The sequence below is a fragment of the Pan troglodytes genome, chromosome 21 (assembly GCF_028858775.2).
Source record: "Pan troglodytes isolate AG18354 chromosome 21, NHGRI_mPanTro3-v2.0_pri, whole genome shotgun sequence".
NCBI classification, from domain to species: domain Eukaryota; kingdom Metazoa; phylum Chordata; class Mammalia; order Primates; family Hominidae; genus Pan; species Pan troglodytes.
Window position 1 is genome coordinate 20455267 of NC_072419.2, and position 17155 is coordinate 20472421.

General features: G+C 40.2%; 1 protein-coding gene across 25 annotated transcripts in view; it reads right to left on the bottom strand.

The window, feature by feature from the left end:
• Positions 1-17155, bottom strand: part of SEL1L2 (SEL1L2 adaptor subunit of ERAD E3 ubiquitin ligase) — a 166212-nt gene that overhangs the window by 79175 nt on the left and 69882 nt on the right. For all 25 annotated transcript variants that reach the window (XM_054674852.1, XM_054674851.1, XM_063803005.1 and 22 more), the window contains exon 3: positions 2740-2908. In XM_054674852.1, coding sequence (XP_054530827.1) covers positions 2740-2908 — 169 coding nt within the window. The remainder of the gene's footprint in view (positions 1-2739; positions 2909-17155) is intronic.

Consider the following 17155-nt stretch of genomic DNA (forward strand, 5'->3'; position numbering starts at 1 on the left):
GAGACACCTGGCTGTGTTGGTCAATTTCATGTGTCAATTTGGCTTGGCTATCATCCTCAGTTATTCAAACAGGAATCTAGTTGTTGCCATGATGCTGTTTTGTAGCAATGATTAAAACCCATCAAAAGGAGATTATTCTAGATAATCTGGGTTGGCCCGATTCCATCAGTTGCAAAGCCTTAAGAATGGAACTGAGGCTTCTCTGAGGAAGAAAAAAATTCCACCTGTGGATAGCAGCTTCAGCTCATGCCCAAGAGCTCCAGCCTGTTCTCCCTGAGAGCCTGCTCTTTAGATATGGGACTTGCCCCGCCAGCCCCACAATCGCATAACAGTAGGAAGCCACTCACTTGCAATAAATTCCTAAGTATAGACATCTCCTACTATTTTTTTTTTAAATCTTTTTCTGGTTGAACCCTGACCACTACACTGACTTAGTACTTTTAGGTGAGGACCTCTAACATTCCCTTTTACTCTTAAGATTCTGAAACTTCACTTTTACTAACTATGCTTCTACTGTGTGCCACTAAAAGGTCTTTATCCTTTTAGTTCATGCCATCTAATCTCCCCTGTCTGGAAAGCCAGGTGTGTTGGATATCCTCTAATTGCCTTTGCCTTTTATTTATTTATTTATTTATTTTTTTTGAGACGGAGTCTCGCTCTGTCGCCCAGGCTGGAGTGCAGTGGCCCGATCTCAGCTCACTGCAAGCTCCACCTCCCGGGTTCACGGCATTCTCCTGTCTCAGCCTCCCGAGTAGCTTGGACTACAGGCGCCTGCAACCACACCCTGCCAATTTTTTGTATTTTTAGTAGAGACGGGGTTTCACCGTGGTAGCCAGGATGGTCTCGATCTCCTGACCTCGTGATCCTCCCGCCTCGGCCTCCCAAAGTGCTGGGATTATAGGAGTGAGCCACGTGCCCGGCCTTTTTTTTTTGAGACGGGGTCTCCCTCTGTCGCCCAGGCTGGAGTGCAGTGGCGCAATCTCAGCTCACTGCAGCCTCCGCCTCCTGGCCTTAAGTGAACTTCCTGCCTCAACCTCCCAAGTAGCTGGGATTACAGGCACATGCCACCACACCCGGTAATTTTTTGTATTTTTGGTAGAGACAAGGTTTCACCATGTTGGCCAGGCTGGTCTCAAACTCCTGAGCTTAGGCAATCCACCCACCTTAGCTTCCTGAAGCGCTTGGATGACAGGCATAGGCAATGGCCACCGGCCTTCTGATTGCCATTCTAGATCCCACTCCATCCTGCTCTGTGCCTTGGGACTCTAACTCCTAAGGACCACGCCACATCAATGGACTCCCTTTCCTTCCTGCTTCTGAAGAGATTTGCTTGAAGAGCATCACTAGCAGGAGGTATGAAGGGTAAGCAGGAAGTGAGGTGGGGCTGTTTCTTCCCTGCCTCCTCAATCCGGGTCTCTGCAGGCTGGCTTTGTCCTTGACTTGAGACCATAGTTCTGTCACAGAGCCTTCTCCACATACCTCTGGTAGCCACTACTGCCCTGTGGCACTTCAGGGCCATGGGGTGGTAATGCCAGTCCTGCTACTGGCCCCAGGGGGAACTTTGTGGTTTCCCTATATCCTGTCTACGCCTTTAGAAATAAATAGTCTCTTTATTAAACTCTTCTTAGATGACTCAATTTAAATGTGCTATTTGTTTCCTGCCAAATCCCTAACTTCAGTTAGCTAAGCATGTCAACATTTCAATGTCATATCTAGAGCCAATTCTTCAAATGGGCAGTGAACCAGTCTTTTGGAGCTAAATGTGAGGAAAAAATACGCTTAAAATATTAAGATTTAAAAACTTGAAAATCCTTGTCAAAGCCGGACTCTCAGAAAAAAACAGAGACTAACATCAATGAGTTCATCCAGCCCCAAAACTATTCTCTTTCTTCTCCATAACCCATGGTTCATAACCCATGGTTCTCAATTTCTATCTATTGCTCTTATTAGCAGTGATCACTTTTCTGTATTTACTTGTGTCAGAAGAACACATTTTGTGATTATCAACCTTCCTTATTATCATCAGTACAAATTCTGAATCTAAAATAGTGGGTAACAGCCCGGGCAACATAGCAAGCCCTCGTCTCTACTAAAAATTTAAAAAATTAGTTGGGCCTGGTGGCACACACCTGTAGTCCCAGCTACTCAGGAGGCTGAGACAGGAGTATCTATTTTTTTTTTTTTTTTGACGGAGTCTCGCTGTGTCACCCACGCTGGAGTACAGTGGCGCGATCTCGGCTCACTGCAAGCTCCGCCTCCCAGGTTCATGCCATCCTCCTGCCTCAGCCTCCCGAGTAGCTGGGACTACAGGTGCCCACCACCGTGCCTGGCTAATTTTTGTATTTTTAGTAGAGACGGGGTTTCACTGTGGTAGTCAGGATGGTCTTGATCTCCTGACCTCGTGATCTGCCTGCCCCAGCCTCCCAAAGTGCTGGGATTACAGGCGTAAGCCACCGCGCCTGGCCTGACAGGAGTATCTTTTGAGCCCAGGGTGTGGAGGTTGCAGCGAGCCAAGATCATGCAGCTGCACTCCAGCCTGGATAACACAGTGAGTCCCTGTCTTAAAAAAATAAAATAAATTAAAATAAAACAAAGGTAGAAGCCTGCAGAATTTAATGCTTTTTTGTGTATAAATATTTATGACTATATCCTAAGACTTCTCAGAAAGTAGCTCTAAAATTTGATTTTATATTGCATGTAGTCATTTTAAATTTACATGTGAAAAGATATTCTACTTACAATGATTCTTATTTCTCTTCAAGATATCTTTATTTTGAAATCCTTTTATTCTTATTTTACGTTGATTCTTCTTTTTCTCCAGGAGATTTTCTCTTTTATTGATTACATTACTAGATGTTCTTTGTTCCAATATGTGTGATAAATATTGTTTGATTTCGTTCACTGATACCTACAAAGAAAAAGACTGTTGCTCATTTTGTCCATGTGTGAGTTTTTTTCAAATGAAACAACAGGAAAGTGAAAAATTCATATATTCATGGCAAAAATACAAGCTTAATGCAATTACTCTAATTCTTGCTTTTTTCAAATCAAAATGACAGATGGCTTACTTTGCTTTAGAAATCCATATGTTTTATGAATAAAAACCTTTTAAATCTATTATATTGTCATCTGAACTGCAGAGCCAAGCATTAAAAGCTAAATGTTATAAATAAAATAGTAGGAGAATTTAACCAATTTACCTTCCACTGGTAAGTTGTCATGGTAATGTCAATCGTGTTAGCTAAAAAAATGAAGACGTTGATATTACCTTACACATTACAACAAATTTATAATGGGTGGAAAGTACAGAAAATCTTCTGACTGGCTTTGAAAAAACAATATTTCCCAAAAGTCCTTTTCAGAAGTTATATAATTACAATTAATCTTTTTTAAGTAGGGTAATAGTTTTAGCGGGTTATTTCTGAGTAGTAGAAAATAATGCAGGAATTAAGGTAGAAAAATCTTTATGGAAGTAAATATTCATGATTTACCTACATAATTTTCTGGGTAAATTATACTGAAACATTAAAATTTTTCCTTTGTCAATTATTATTATTATTATTATTTTTTGAGACGAGTTTCACTCTGTCACCCAGGCTGGAGTGCAGTGACACAATCTTGGCTCACTGCAACCTCCGCCTCCCGGGATCAAGTGATTGTCCTGCCTCAGCCTCCCGAGTAACTGGGACTACAGGTGCATGCCACCATGCCTAGCTAATTTTTGTATTTTTAATAAAGACAGGTTTCACCATGTTGACCAGGCTGTTCTCAAACTCCTGACCTCAGGTGATCTGCCCGCCTCGGCCTCCCAAAGTGCCGGGATTACAGGCATGAGCCACCACACCCGGCCCTCTTTGTGAATTACTGCTTCTAAGAAGAGTCAAGACTTTTTGTTTGCTTTTTTTTCCTTTTCTTCAGTATAGTTTAAACTTTCTTTTCTGGCATGCTTAAATCCTTTGAGGTGGTAGCAAAGACATCAGAGCAATGACCCAGGGGCCAGAGCAAGCAGAAACATGAAGCCATGTAAAGGACTTTTTAAAAACAGCTTTAGGCTAGGCGGGGTGGCTTACATCTGCCAGCATTTTATGAGGCGGAGGCGTCCGGATTGCCTGAGGTCAGGAGTTTGAGACCAGCCTGGCCAACATGGTGAAACCCCGTCTCTACTAAAAATACAAAAAAATTCGCCAGGCCTGGTGGTGTGTGCCTGTAATCCCAGCTACTTGGGAGGTGAGGCAGAAGAATTGCTTGAACCTGCGAGGCGGAGGTTACAGGGAGCTGAGATTGCGCCACTGTACTCCAGCCAGTGTACTCCAGAGTGACTCTCAAAAAATAAAATAAAATAAAAAATAAAAATAAAAACAGCTTTAATGAGATATAATTCACATATTATAAATTATATATTAACCCATTTAAAGTGTACAATTCAATGGTTTTTTAGAATATTCACAGACATGTGCAACCATTACCACAGTCAATTTTAGAACATTTTTATCACCTTAAGAAAAAACCACAAATCCTTTAGCTATCACCTTCCCTGTATTCCCATCCTCCCTACCCCAGCCCTAAGCAACCACTAATCTATGTTTTACCTCTATAGATTTCTCTATTGCGGACATTCATATGAATAGAATCATATAGTATGTGATTTTTGTGTGTGACTGGCTTCTTTCACTTAGATTTGTTTTCAGGGTTAATCCATGTTGTAGCATGTATCAGCACTTCAATTCTTTCTATGGCCAAATAAAATAATATGCTCCATGCTGTCATTCAGGGACCCAAGCAGATATTAAATAGATACTGTGCCAGCTTCAACATGTGGATTCCAAGGTCTCCTGGAGCATCAGTATCTAGCAGACAGAAAGAGAAAGAGCCTGGAAGACTATGTGGAGAAAAGGTTTCTGTTTTGTTTTGCTTTGTGTCATTTGGTTTGCTTTGCTTTCTTGGTTTGCTTTGCTTTCTTTAATAGGCCAGACCTGGAAGGGGCACATAGTGCTTTCAGCTACTTTCTTTTTTTAAATTTTAAATTTTAACTGAAATTTATTAGATGTTTAGTAAGTACATAATAGCTCAGTAAACCTAAGGTTTTTTTTTTGTTTTTTTTTTTTTAATTTCCACAGGTTTTGGGAGAACAGGTAGGATTTTGTTACATGAGTAAGTTCTTTCATGGTGATTTGTAAGATTTTGGTGCACCCATCACCCAAGCAGTATACACGGAACCCAATTTGTAGCCTTTTATTCCTCATCCTCTTCCTACCCTTTCCCCCCAATTCCCCAAAGTCCATTGTATCATTCTTATGGCTTTGCGTCCTCATAGCTTAGCTCCCACTTATGAGTGAGAACATCCAATGTTTGCTTTTCAATTTCTGAATTACTTCACTTAAAATAATATTATCCGGTCCCATCCAAGTTGCTTTGAATGCCATTAACTCATTCCTTTTTATGACTGAGTAGTATTCCATATATATATATATATATATATATATATATATATGTCACAGTTTCTTTATCTGCTCGTAGATTGATGGGCATTTGGGCTGGTTCTGTATTTTTGCAATTGTGAATTCTGCTGCTATAAGCCTGTGTGCAAGTATCTTTTTTGTATAATGACTTCTTTTCCTGAGTAGATACCCAGTAGTGGGGTTGCTGAATCAAATGGTAGTTCTACTTTTAGTTCTTTAAGGAATCTTCACACTGTTTTCCACACTGGTTGTTTTAGTTTACATTCACATAGCAGTGTAGAAGTGTTCCCTTTTCACCACATCCATGCCAACATCTGTTTTTTTTGATTTTTTGATTATGGCCATTCTTGTAGGAGTAAGCTGGTATCACATTGTGGTTTTGATTTGCATTTCCCGCTTTCAGCCACCTTCTATTAGCCCCACCTAATTGCAAGGTGGCCAAGAAACATAATCTATTTAGGTATCTGGAAGAAGAGAACATGGATTTTGATAAGCATCCTGCACTCTCTAGTATAGTGGAATTATCATATGTTATTGCCATTTAACTTTAACTTTTCAGTTCAACAATAACTAGCATCTAAGTTGAGGAGGCAGTACAAGTTTGGCAAATGCCTGTGATTGATGTTTCTACTGGCTTCTTTACAGAGGTCAGTGTTTCTTGACTTTGGGTTTCTCTCTCATCCTGAACAACAGCAGAACACAGTCAGCGAGACCAAGTATTAGGGAGCCTTGGAAGACAGAGAGGCTTTCTCTGACTCTCCAAGGCATCCAGAGATTAAATAATTTAATAACAAGCATTTTTGGAGCATTGCTCTCAGTCCCTGCTCTCAGAGCCAGGGATACAGCCAAACCAACCAACCAAACAAACAAAGTCTCTGCCCTCTTGCAGCTGATTTTCTGCCAGGGAAGATAACAGTCAACTGATAAAAGGAGGTGTTTTTAAAAAGGGAAAGGGGAGGGAAGTGATAAAAGTTAGTGTTATTTGATACAGGGTGGAGAAGTTCTATGATTACATTTGAGTAGACCCCTGTGGGAATGGAGGGAGTTAGCCATGCAAATAAACCTCAGGAAGGGAGTTCTGACAGAGGGAATGGCAAACGCAAAGGCACCGAAGCAGGAACACACAGGTGTGCAAGGAAGACAGGGTAACTGGAGCAGAGTGAGTGGGGTGAGGAGAGGGGGAAATAATGAGGCAGAGAGGCAGCGCTGGGGCCAGGTTCAGGATTGGGAGTTGTGTTCTGTGTGAATGGGAGCCCTATGGAGGGTTCTGAGCAGAGGAGTGATATTAACTGACTTAAATTTCAGAAGTATCATTCTGGCTCATGTGTGGAGAATATGATATCGTAGAGATGGAGTGGGGAAAAGAGGCCAACTGAAATAAGACACTTGAGAATTGATGGTGACAGTGAAGAAAGAAGATGGTAGAGGGGGAAATGGTGATAGTGGTTGTGGTTTGTTTCTGGAGATATTCCGGAAACATTGCTGACAAGATTTTCTGTTGAAGGGCTTATCATGTGAATTTTAGTTTTTAAACAGCAAATGCAATAAAAGCATGTTTGTAAAACTCTCCTGGGCCCATCTATAGACTAGCTATAGCTCTTCATCGGAGAAAGAAGCTGTGTTTTGATAGTCTCTGACATCTTCACTTGCCCTCTGCCTCTTCACTTCCCTGTATCTTGAAGCTCTGAAATAGCCTTTGCCAAAATTATGACAGCGAGAAAATTATGACATTGAAAGAGATCTGACCTAACCAACTCCATCTTACTTTTAACCTCCAAACTGCCTTTGGTCATTCCTGGGTGTGAGCTAAGCTAACTTTGGGAGAAATGATAATAGCCCTTCCCAAAAACTAAACCACCTTTGTAAAACTAATGAAAGCCCACCAGGTTAGGAGGATGACAGGGGCCCAAATTCTGCTAAGATGTAGGCATAGTTCAATGATAACCAGCCACAATTCTAGAGGTCACAAGATTTACAACTTCCCCAATGACTCCTGTAAATAACGTCACTATTTTAGAACATAAGATTGGCCTTTTGAGATGTCTTTTGAGGCCCACCTGTACCAGTGACTCCTCTGTGGTCCCCATCCAGAATTGGATTCAGTGCATAAAGACTGTTTTCCACACCCAGATGATTACATCCCCAACCAATCAGCAGCACCCATTCCCTAACCTCCTGCGCACCAAACTATCCTTGAAAATCCCTAGCCTTGGAATTTTCAGGGAGGTTGATTTGAGTGATAATAAAACTCCAGTTTCCTGTTTAGCTAGCTCTATGTATATTAAGCCCTTTTTCTATTGCAATTCCCCTGTCTTGATACATCTATCAGGGCAGAAGGCAAGATGAACCCATTGGGTGGTTACAGATTCACACTGGATAAGTTTTTCTCAAGCATCCCTTTGAACATATTATTGCCCAACTCAAACCTTCAGTTCTCAGGAACAACAGGATAAAATCAAACCACTTTGCACAAAATCTAAGATTCCTCACAGTCTGACCTAAAAATGTCACAGTGAGCTTGTTTCTTACTACTACCACACCTACACAAACGCTGGTGACAGCCAAACTCTTCTACTCGCTGTTCCACAGATAGAATAGATTCTTTCCTATTTCCTTGTTTTTACTTAAATAGTTTTTATTGTCTCTTCTTTCCTGTTATCTCCAATGTTACTCCTGCTTCAAGGCCAAACTAAGAATCTTTTTCCCCAAGACTCGTCAGTATCACTGTGACCCACGGTGATGGCCCTCCCTCTGAACTTGTAGTTTCTTTTCTTCTTGGTTAGCAGTAATAAGACAGCCAAATGCCTAGGCAGGTGAAAAAGGGGTCCTCGAAGAATCTCCAACCCGCCCAAGTGTTTATATCAGATGCTTTTGTGCAGATGAGCGACTGGAGCCCGACATGCGCACTGGGGGAAGTGGGTGGAGCCAGGAGGAATTCGTGCCTTACAAAGTCTAGGAGCCTGCTCTCTTCAGCTGGTGTGGTGACCCAGGAAACAATCTAGGAGGTGGTGGGGGCTGGCTAGCAGGAACTCCATCTCGCTTTGCTGAGTTTATTTTTTCCTTTTGGCCCAATAAAACCCTGCTCTACTCACCCTTCAATGTGTCCATGTGCCTAAATTTTCCTGGTCGTGTGACAAGAACCTGGGTTTTAGCTGAACTAAGGAGCAAAATTCTGCAACAGTAGCTCACTGCTCTGCATTCTCTAAAGCTGACCTCCTAGTACATCACATATTACATGTTTTATCTACTCAATTATTTATAGACACTTTGTAAACCTTTGGGTATATTTCTCATGTAAAATAGGCTGCCTTGAATCAAGGGAAGTTTAATGAATACGTGAGTTTCTTTATTTTGGGGAAACCTCTTGTTTCCTTAAAGGAAGGAACGTGTTTCACAGGAGAAACTAAAAAGACAGAAGTCTTTGAGGAAAGAAAGTTTGAATTTATCTTGCTACACATTTGATTGTAATTTATTTGTGGCTAATGTCTGCTTTTTATTCCTAGAGACACTTCCAAAGTAGGACCCAGTCCTATGGTACTATGCTTGAAGGCAAAAACAAACAAACCCACAAACAAAAACAGTGCTGGGAGGCAGAAAACCGTTTTTTCTTTTTTCTTTTCTTGAGAGGGAGTTTTGCTCTGTTGCCCAGGCTGGAGAGCAGTGGTGCGATTTCAGCTCACTGCAACCTCCACCTCCTGGGTTCAAGCGATTCTCTTGCCTCAGCTTCCTGAGTAGCTGGGATTACAGGTGCGCACCACCACACCTGGCTAATTTTTGTATTTTTAGTAGAGATGGGGTTGCACCATGTTGGTCAGGCTCGTCTCGAACCCCTGACCTTGTGATCTGCCCACCTCGGCCTCCCAAAATGCTGGGATTACAGGCGTGAGCCACTGCGCCTGGTCCAGAAAACCTTTTTAATAGCTTCTAGTTTAAGAGTCTGTCAGTCTGCTAAGGCTAGACTTTGACTTAAGAGTTTTTACATTGTTTTGTTTGGATGAAAATTAGTTTTATTCTCAAAACAACACACAATTTAACTTTTTAAACACAAGAAACTTTGAGTACATGTTAACATATAAACATATCTTATTCACAATCATCCATTCCAATTGCCAAACCCCAAAATAAATGTTATAGATTATAACAATTTAATTGACATTCCTCACATCGTATTTTCTGTTTACCATTTATTAGCTGTGTCTAACTGTGAGCAAATTAATTAACCTCTCTGTGACTTACTTTACCCCTCTATAAAATAGGGGTAATAAATTGCCTATCTCATTGGGATGTTTTGAGGATCAAACGAGTTAATACATGTGAAGAGCCTTGGACACTGCAAGCAGTCAATAAATATTAACTGTTATTACTATATTAACTATATATGTTTTCTGTTTAAATACATTTTTCTGTTTTTCTGTTTCAGATTCTAACATACTAGAATCTGGGACCTCTGGCTATTTAATTTGCTCTGTTTGTCAGTAAATGCAGGTGTTCTGAGTCTTGGAAATCAGTAAACATCATTTGTTTTATTGAAATATAGTGGGTTTTTTCTTTTTGGTTTGTTTGCTTGTTTTTTTTTTTTTTTTTTTTTTTTTTTCTGAGATGGAGTCTGGCCCTGTCACCTGGGCTGGAGTGCAATGGCACAATCTCAGCTCACTGCAACCTCCACCTCCTGGGTTCAAGTGATTCTCCTGCCTCAGCCTCCTGAGTAGCTGGGATTACAGGTGTGTGCTACCATGCCCGGCTAATTTTTTGTATCTTTAGTAGAGATGGGGTTTCACCATGTTGGCTGGGCTGGTCTTGAACCCCTGACCTTGTGATCCACTCACCTTGGCCTCCCAAAACACTGGGATTACAGGCGTGAGCCACCACGCCTGGCCAAAATATAGTGTTTTTTAATCTCTTAAGCAGAATATCTGAAAAATGTTTTACTAGTAGAAAATACTTATGTGTCATACATTTTCTGAACTAATTTCTTTCAAAGACACTGAACAGCAATTTTAGCATATCCTAGGCCTCTGTGGCTGCCTAGGCTGTATTTGATGCTAAATATTTCAGCCTCCAAATCCCATACTTAAACTAGAAGCTATTAAAAAGGTTTTCTGGACCAGGCGCAGTGGCTCACGCCTGTAATCCCAGCATTTTGGGAGGCCGAGGTGGGCAGATCACAAGGTCAGGGGTTCGAGACGAGCCTGACCAACATGGTGAAACCCCATCTCTACTAAAAATAATAGAATTTCAATAGCAGCAACATGACTGATGCTAATGGGACTATTTTAATAGCCTCCACAAATAGTTTTTTGAGCGGCAACAAGTCTAAAATAGTCATGGAATGAAACACCCTTATTCTTTTTTTTTTTTTTTTTTTTTTTTTGAGACAGAGTTTTGTTCTTGTTGCCCAGGCTGGAGAGCAATGGCATGGTCTCAGCTCACTGCAACCTCCACCTCCCAAGTTCAAGCAATTCTCATGCCTCAGCCTCCCAAGTAGCTGGGATTACAGGCACACACCACCATGCCCAGCTAATTTTTGTGTTTTTAGTAGAGATGGGGTTTCGCCATGTTGGCCAGGCTGGTCCCAAACTCCTGGCCTCAAGTGATCCACCTGCCTCGGCCTCCCAAAGTGCTGGGAATACAGGCGTGAGCCACCGCGCCTGGCCAAAACCCCTATTCTTTAAAAGTCATACAAAAAGCACTGATTAACTCATTCAATACATTTATGCTAGGCATTCACTAGGAATTGAAGATATAGTGACACATAAGACAGAAGCATTTTCTGATCATATGGAGCTTCCATTTGTCTGTAAGAAATACAGCAACCAGTAAACAAATAAATGAACAAGTTAGTATCAGATATCCATACATGCTATGAAGAGAATAAAGCAAGAAAATGTAAAAAGTCAAATATGGGGTGAAGAGGGGTTGGTGCATAATTTTGATTGGGTGTCCAAGAAAAGCCTTACAGAAGAGGTGACTTTGGAGCCAATAATTTAATGACAAAAAAGCAGTTCTGCAAAGTTATGAAGGCAGAGCATTCCGGGCAGAAAGGACAGCAAGTACGAATGCCCTAAAGTGGGAACAAACTTGTATGTTCCAGGAATGGAAATAACTCCCAAGTGGCTGAAGGAGTGTGAGCCAAGGAAAAAATTATCAAAGAGAAAGACACAGAGAGAAGTAGCGGGTGATATCATACAGGGACATGGTAAGGAGGTGGCATTTTACTGAAGGACAAGAGGAAGATATTGCGATCCTAGGTGACAAGCTCTGATTGATGTTTTAGAACAAAAGACTATTCTGGCTGACATGTGAGGAACAGATTATACAGCATCATGAGTGGGAGCAGGGGCTGGGCGTGGTGGCTCATGCCTGTAATCCCAGCACTTTGGGAGGCCAAAATGGGCGAATCACCTGAGGTTAGGAGTTCAAGACCAGCCTGGCCAACATAGCAAAACCCTGGTGGCAGGCACCTGTAATCCCAGCTACTTGGGAGGCTGAGGCAGGAGAATCGCTTGAACCCGGGAGGTGGAGGTTGCACTGAGCCAAGATCTCACCACTGCACTCCAGCCTGGGTGACAGAGCGAGACTCCATCTCAAAAAGAAAAAGAGTGGGAGCAGGAAGAACAGTTTGGAAACTATTGCAGTCAACTAGGCGAAGGATGATGTGACTCAGCTGAGTGCAGAAGCAATGGAGATAAATTATATGGGCAGACTTAGGGTATGTTTTAGAAGTTTAACAGTACTGACTCCATGTTAGAGAAAAGCTAGCTTGCTTGCTTGAATATAATTATTGTTTTGCTTGAGTGTGGAGATTATTCACTAAAACAGCCTTGAGAAAACAGGACCTTCAACAGAAATAAAAGACACAGACCAACAACTCTGGGAATGAGCTGACCGGCCTCATAAGAACAGGTTGATGGCCCCTGCAGAAGGTCACCGGCATTGACCTAGAAAGCAATGAGTAACTGCCTGCCTGAGACTGTGCACATTTCACAAGAATGTTTTGATATCACTTCCCCTCATTACTCTTAAAAATCCCTGATCTAGAGGGACAATTTGTAACGGTGGTCTTTGAATGCTAATTCACTGCCTTCCCCGGGTTTCTGGCTTCTTGAATAAAGCTAACTTTCCTTTCATCAAAGCTCTTTTCCTGAGTTTTTGTCTTTCAAGTGATGAGTGGCACAGTTACAGAAGTGGTGCAAATAAAAATGGAGATGGACTGAATACAGGGGTAAGAGAAAGGACAAAGTCAAAGATAACTTCTTGTTTTGGAGCGAGACCAGCTGAGTGATAGGAGATTCCATTTACAGATAGGAGATTACATTTACAGGGATGAAGAAGACTGGGGACAGATGAGATTTTTGGAGGGAATCAAAGTCTTCCCCCAACCCCCTAACAAGCAGACCTGTATATGTGGTAATACCTTCAAATTGGGTGCCTATATATGAAACATTAAATGTATTTGTCTAAGAGTAAAGAGTAAGTCATGTTTGATATGGAATGGGAAGTGAGCATCATCCCTCACAAATGATAGATAGGTGGGAAGTAAAAGAACTGGAAGGTGAGAATTCTTTGCCTGCCAGTCACTTACTTTTCCTAGGGCTCAACAATCAAAGACATTTCTTGTTTTCCTTAACAATCTATGTCCCTTTTTTCTTTCCTGGTTCATATCCCCCAAAATAGTCACTGTTCCTTGGCACTGTGTAATACATTAAATTCTGCTGATAAAGCTCTTGGGAAAAAGAGGAAATGAAAAGTAAGAGCTTATAGAAGGCATCAGTGAGGACAATAACAGTAGCAAACCAAGACTAGCTGGTCACCTTCTCACCAGTGGTCTTTGTTTAGGTAAATGAATGAGATGCTATCGAGATATAATGTGGCAGAGAACACAGGCTGCTGCCATTGGTTTCACAAAAGGGAGAAATGAATTTCTACTTTTCCCACTATGTATAGATGCAGATTCCATATACTATGTTTAAACCACTATATTTCTAAAGAGTATGAACACTAGTGCCCCAGACACTAGTGAAGAAAGTCAAGAGCAAGTGAAAAACAAAGAAAATGAGTTTTTCTATAAGAAAACTAGGTTTTTCTAGGTCATTGGTTCTTAAAGTATGGTCCCTGAAATCTGTTAGACGTGCAAATTATCTGCTCCACCTGAGGTCTACAGAACCAGAAACTCTGGGAGTGAAGTCCAGCAATCTGTGATTTAACAAGTCCTCCAGGTGAATATGATGCATCCTTAAGTTTAAGAACCCCTGCCCTAGGTAATAGTGGAAGAAGGTTATTAGTACATGAGAGTGAAATTGAAGTCCAACATTAAATAATACAAAAATTTAACATCAGTCATAATACAGTGAAGATATGTGTACATATAGCAAAGACTCACATAGAAGCAGATGTTTTAATTATGGTTTCTCATCAGAAATTGAAAATATGTCAGATTATTAGCTTTCTAGGTCTTAAATAAATGCATGTATGTTTGAAAAAAATGGGGGCTGGCAATTTTAAACTTTAAAATTAACTGTTTTAGTAGTTTTTCCTCCCTTAAAATAAGAGTTTATGAGATGTTTACATTGAAGCAAAGCTGTTTTTGTTAATGGACTTGATGTCTTTTATTTTTTTCCTAGGCTTTTCAATTAAGAATATAAAACAATCTCAGGATACATTTTCCTAACACATCTAAGATTTTTTAAAACAAAGCAAATATGTTAGATGTAATAACCACCCCTAAGTGAAAAGAATAATTATCCCTTGTAGAGAAGAAGTAACTCATTCAGTTACTTCAGCAAATTATCAGTAAAAATATTTCTTCCTCTTGGCAAAGCCATTGCTTATTATTTTATTGTGTATTTGCATATCCACCTTCTAATATCACCAAATAAGAATAGTAGACAGCTTCCTAAGGGTAAATTGTGAAATACAGGGAAATGGTAAAGTAGCAAATAAAAAGGAAAAAAGTGGCATGAGTGATATTAATAATACAGTGCTAACATAAGATTTATATTAACTGCTAATGCTTTCTGAAATTCAGAGAACATTAACAACTGATACTTACTGGAGTCTGTATTTATATTCTGTATTTACATGCAAGGAGCAGAAAATTATAGTTAAACATATAGCCATGTCAACTTTTCATGGTACAGGGAATACATGGATTATCAAAAGAGCTCTGGGTTTTTTTTTTTTTTTTCATTACTTTCAGCACTTCTTTTCTCTTAATTTTACTAGAGCTATTGATAGTTTCTGTTCATTCCTTGATACAAGGATTGCTAAATGACATTCATTCATTCACAAATATTTAGCAAGCACTTATTAAATTGTAGTGACTAATCAAGAGATATTTGTATCTCTGAGAACTATACAAAAAAGTAAAGAGTTCAGTTTCCTTTGGGGGAGTCAAAAGGGGAGTTAAGTAATGAGCAAGTTTGTAGACACATGATTACATGCAACAAGAAAGCAGATGAAGACCCAGTAGTCTGGGAGAGGAGTTAGAAAATGAGGGATGTGCTATTTTAGATTGGTGATTTTAAAAATTCATCAATTTTTATGGACTTAGAATGGGGGTGTGCATGCTGATTGGTCCGTGGGTGGGCTTGGAAAAAGCACCACTCAATTGGTTAAAAGGCATCATCCTGAAGGAACCAATTAAGAGAGAGAGAGAGTAAGATGCGGGTAGAACTTCTCATTCCAGGAGTGGACTCCATCCAGAATTGGCAGCTCGGTTTTCAGGCTTTAAACTCTCTTTGGCTTGAAGGTCAGGTCTCACCGGGGACCTGTCCCTGTCTGCCTAGGAATTTGTCTGTCTTCTGTTACTATCAGTACAAAGGCCCTGAGGTAGACAGACTTGGGTACTCCAGAGATAGCATGGAGGCCAACGTGACTGGAATAGGGTAGGAAATGGGGAGTATGGTCAGAGCTCAGAGAAAGAGCAAATGCCAATCATGTAAAGCCCCATGGGACTTGATGAAGAGTTTAGATTTTGTCTTAAGTGTAATGGAATACATACCGTGAGGTGAATAGGCTGCAATAGAGCAAAAATGCAGGAGATCAGAGAGTTGGCTACCACAGAGTCCAGATGGGTGAGCTGGTGGAGTAGTTAAAAGGGATTGGATTCTGGATATTTGAAAGACCAAGATAACTGGGATATTGTGTATGAGAGAAAGAAGCAGAGGGTGAGCTTAAGATTTTTGTTCTAAGCATCTGGTGGATGAAGCAGCCATTTACTGGCCTAGGAGATGTCAGGAAAGGAACAGGTTTGGAGTTCAGAAAAATCAAGAGTTCAGTAGTCAACATGTCAAGTCTCAGATCCATTTTACACATCCCAGTAGACATGTGCCTGAAGTAGTTTGTGTCTGGGGTTGAGGCAGTGCAGGTTATAGCTGCTGGTAGGTTGATAGAGTTGTTGATGGGTGGATATAGAATTGCTCTTCAAACTGTTTCCTTTTTTCAGTGTGAAAAATACAAAGCGTTTTGCTAAATGCATTATGATGGTGATTTCTGAAATTGGAGAACAAACAAAACCCAGGAAGGTCATCAGCTGAGATGTGTTGGAATTTTGGGAAGAAGGAAGAAGATATGAAACAGTGATCTTAGAGATGTGGAATAATAAATTTGACTAGGGAGATGTTCAGGTTTGCTGGGAAACACTGAAGGCCTCCTTAGTCTGTGGTCATGAAATTAAAATGAGACTGGTTGCCTGCTTCTCTTTATTCCCAGCCATGTTCAGCCACCCAGAAGGAGGAATTGAGTAGATGGAGAACTACATTTCATCAGGGTTAAGGTTTTACCAATAAATGAAATGGAGTGCAAGGGGAATAACTAAATGGAAGATCTATATGAGGAAGTGATTTCACAGCACCCTGCAATGTTAGCTGCAATTCCCAAATCCAAAAAAGATCTGAACACTGAAAGCTTTTTCATTAGTTTGGTGCTCAAAATCAGTTGGTGTGAAAACTTGACTGACCTTATGTTAGGTTAATTCTGTTCTTTATTCCATTTACTGTGATAGTCTTATGTTTTTCTGCATAACTATTAAGGAAAACAATGTATTTCCTGAATCTCTACTTGTGGTATTCTATAATATGTGAGGGGTGTGTGTATGTTTCTCTCTCCCTTTCTCTCTCTCTTTTACATTTGACATTATTTTACATTATTACACACTATGTACATTTTAACATATACATATATATATTTTTACATTTCTAAAAGTTTTTTAAGACTTTGAATTCTGCCTCACACTCTTCCAAAAAATTGCAGAGGAGGGAACACTTTCAAACTTATTCTATGAGGTCAGCATTACCCCAGTACCAAAGCTAGACAAGGACACTACCAGGAAAGAAAACTATAGACCAATATCTCTGATAAATACTGATGCAAAAATCTTCAAAATATTAGCAAACTGAATTCAGCAGCATATTAAAAAATTATTTACCATGACCAAGTGAGATTTTTTTCTGATATGCAGGGATGGTTCAACACATGGAAATTATGTAATATGTCACATTAACAAAATGAAAGAGGAGAAAAGCACATGATTATCTCGATGTAGAAAAAGAATTTGACAAAATTTGACATGCTTTTGTGATAAAAAGCATTCAACAAAGAATAGAAGGAAATTACCTCAACATAATAAATAAAGACCATATATGAAGGGTTACATACTCCATGGTTAATATCATACTCAATGGTTAAAGTTAATATCA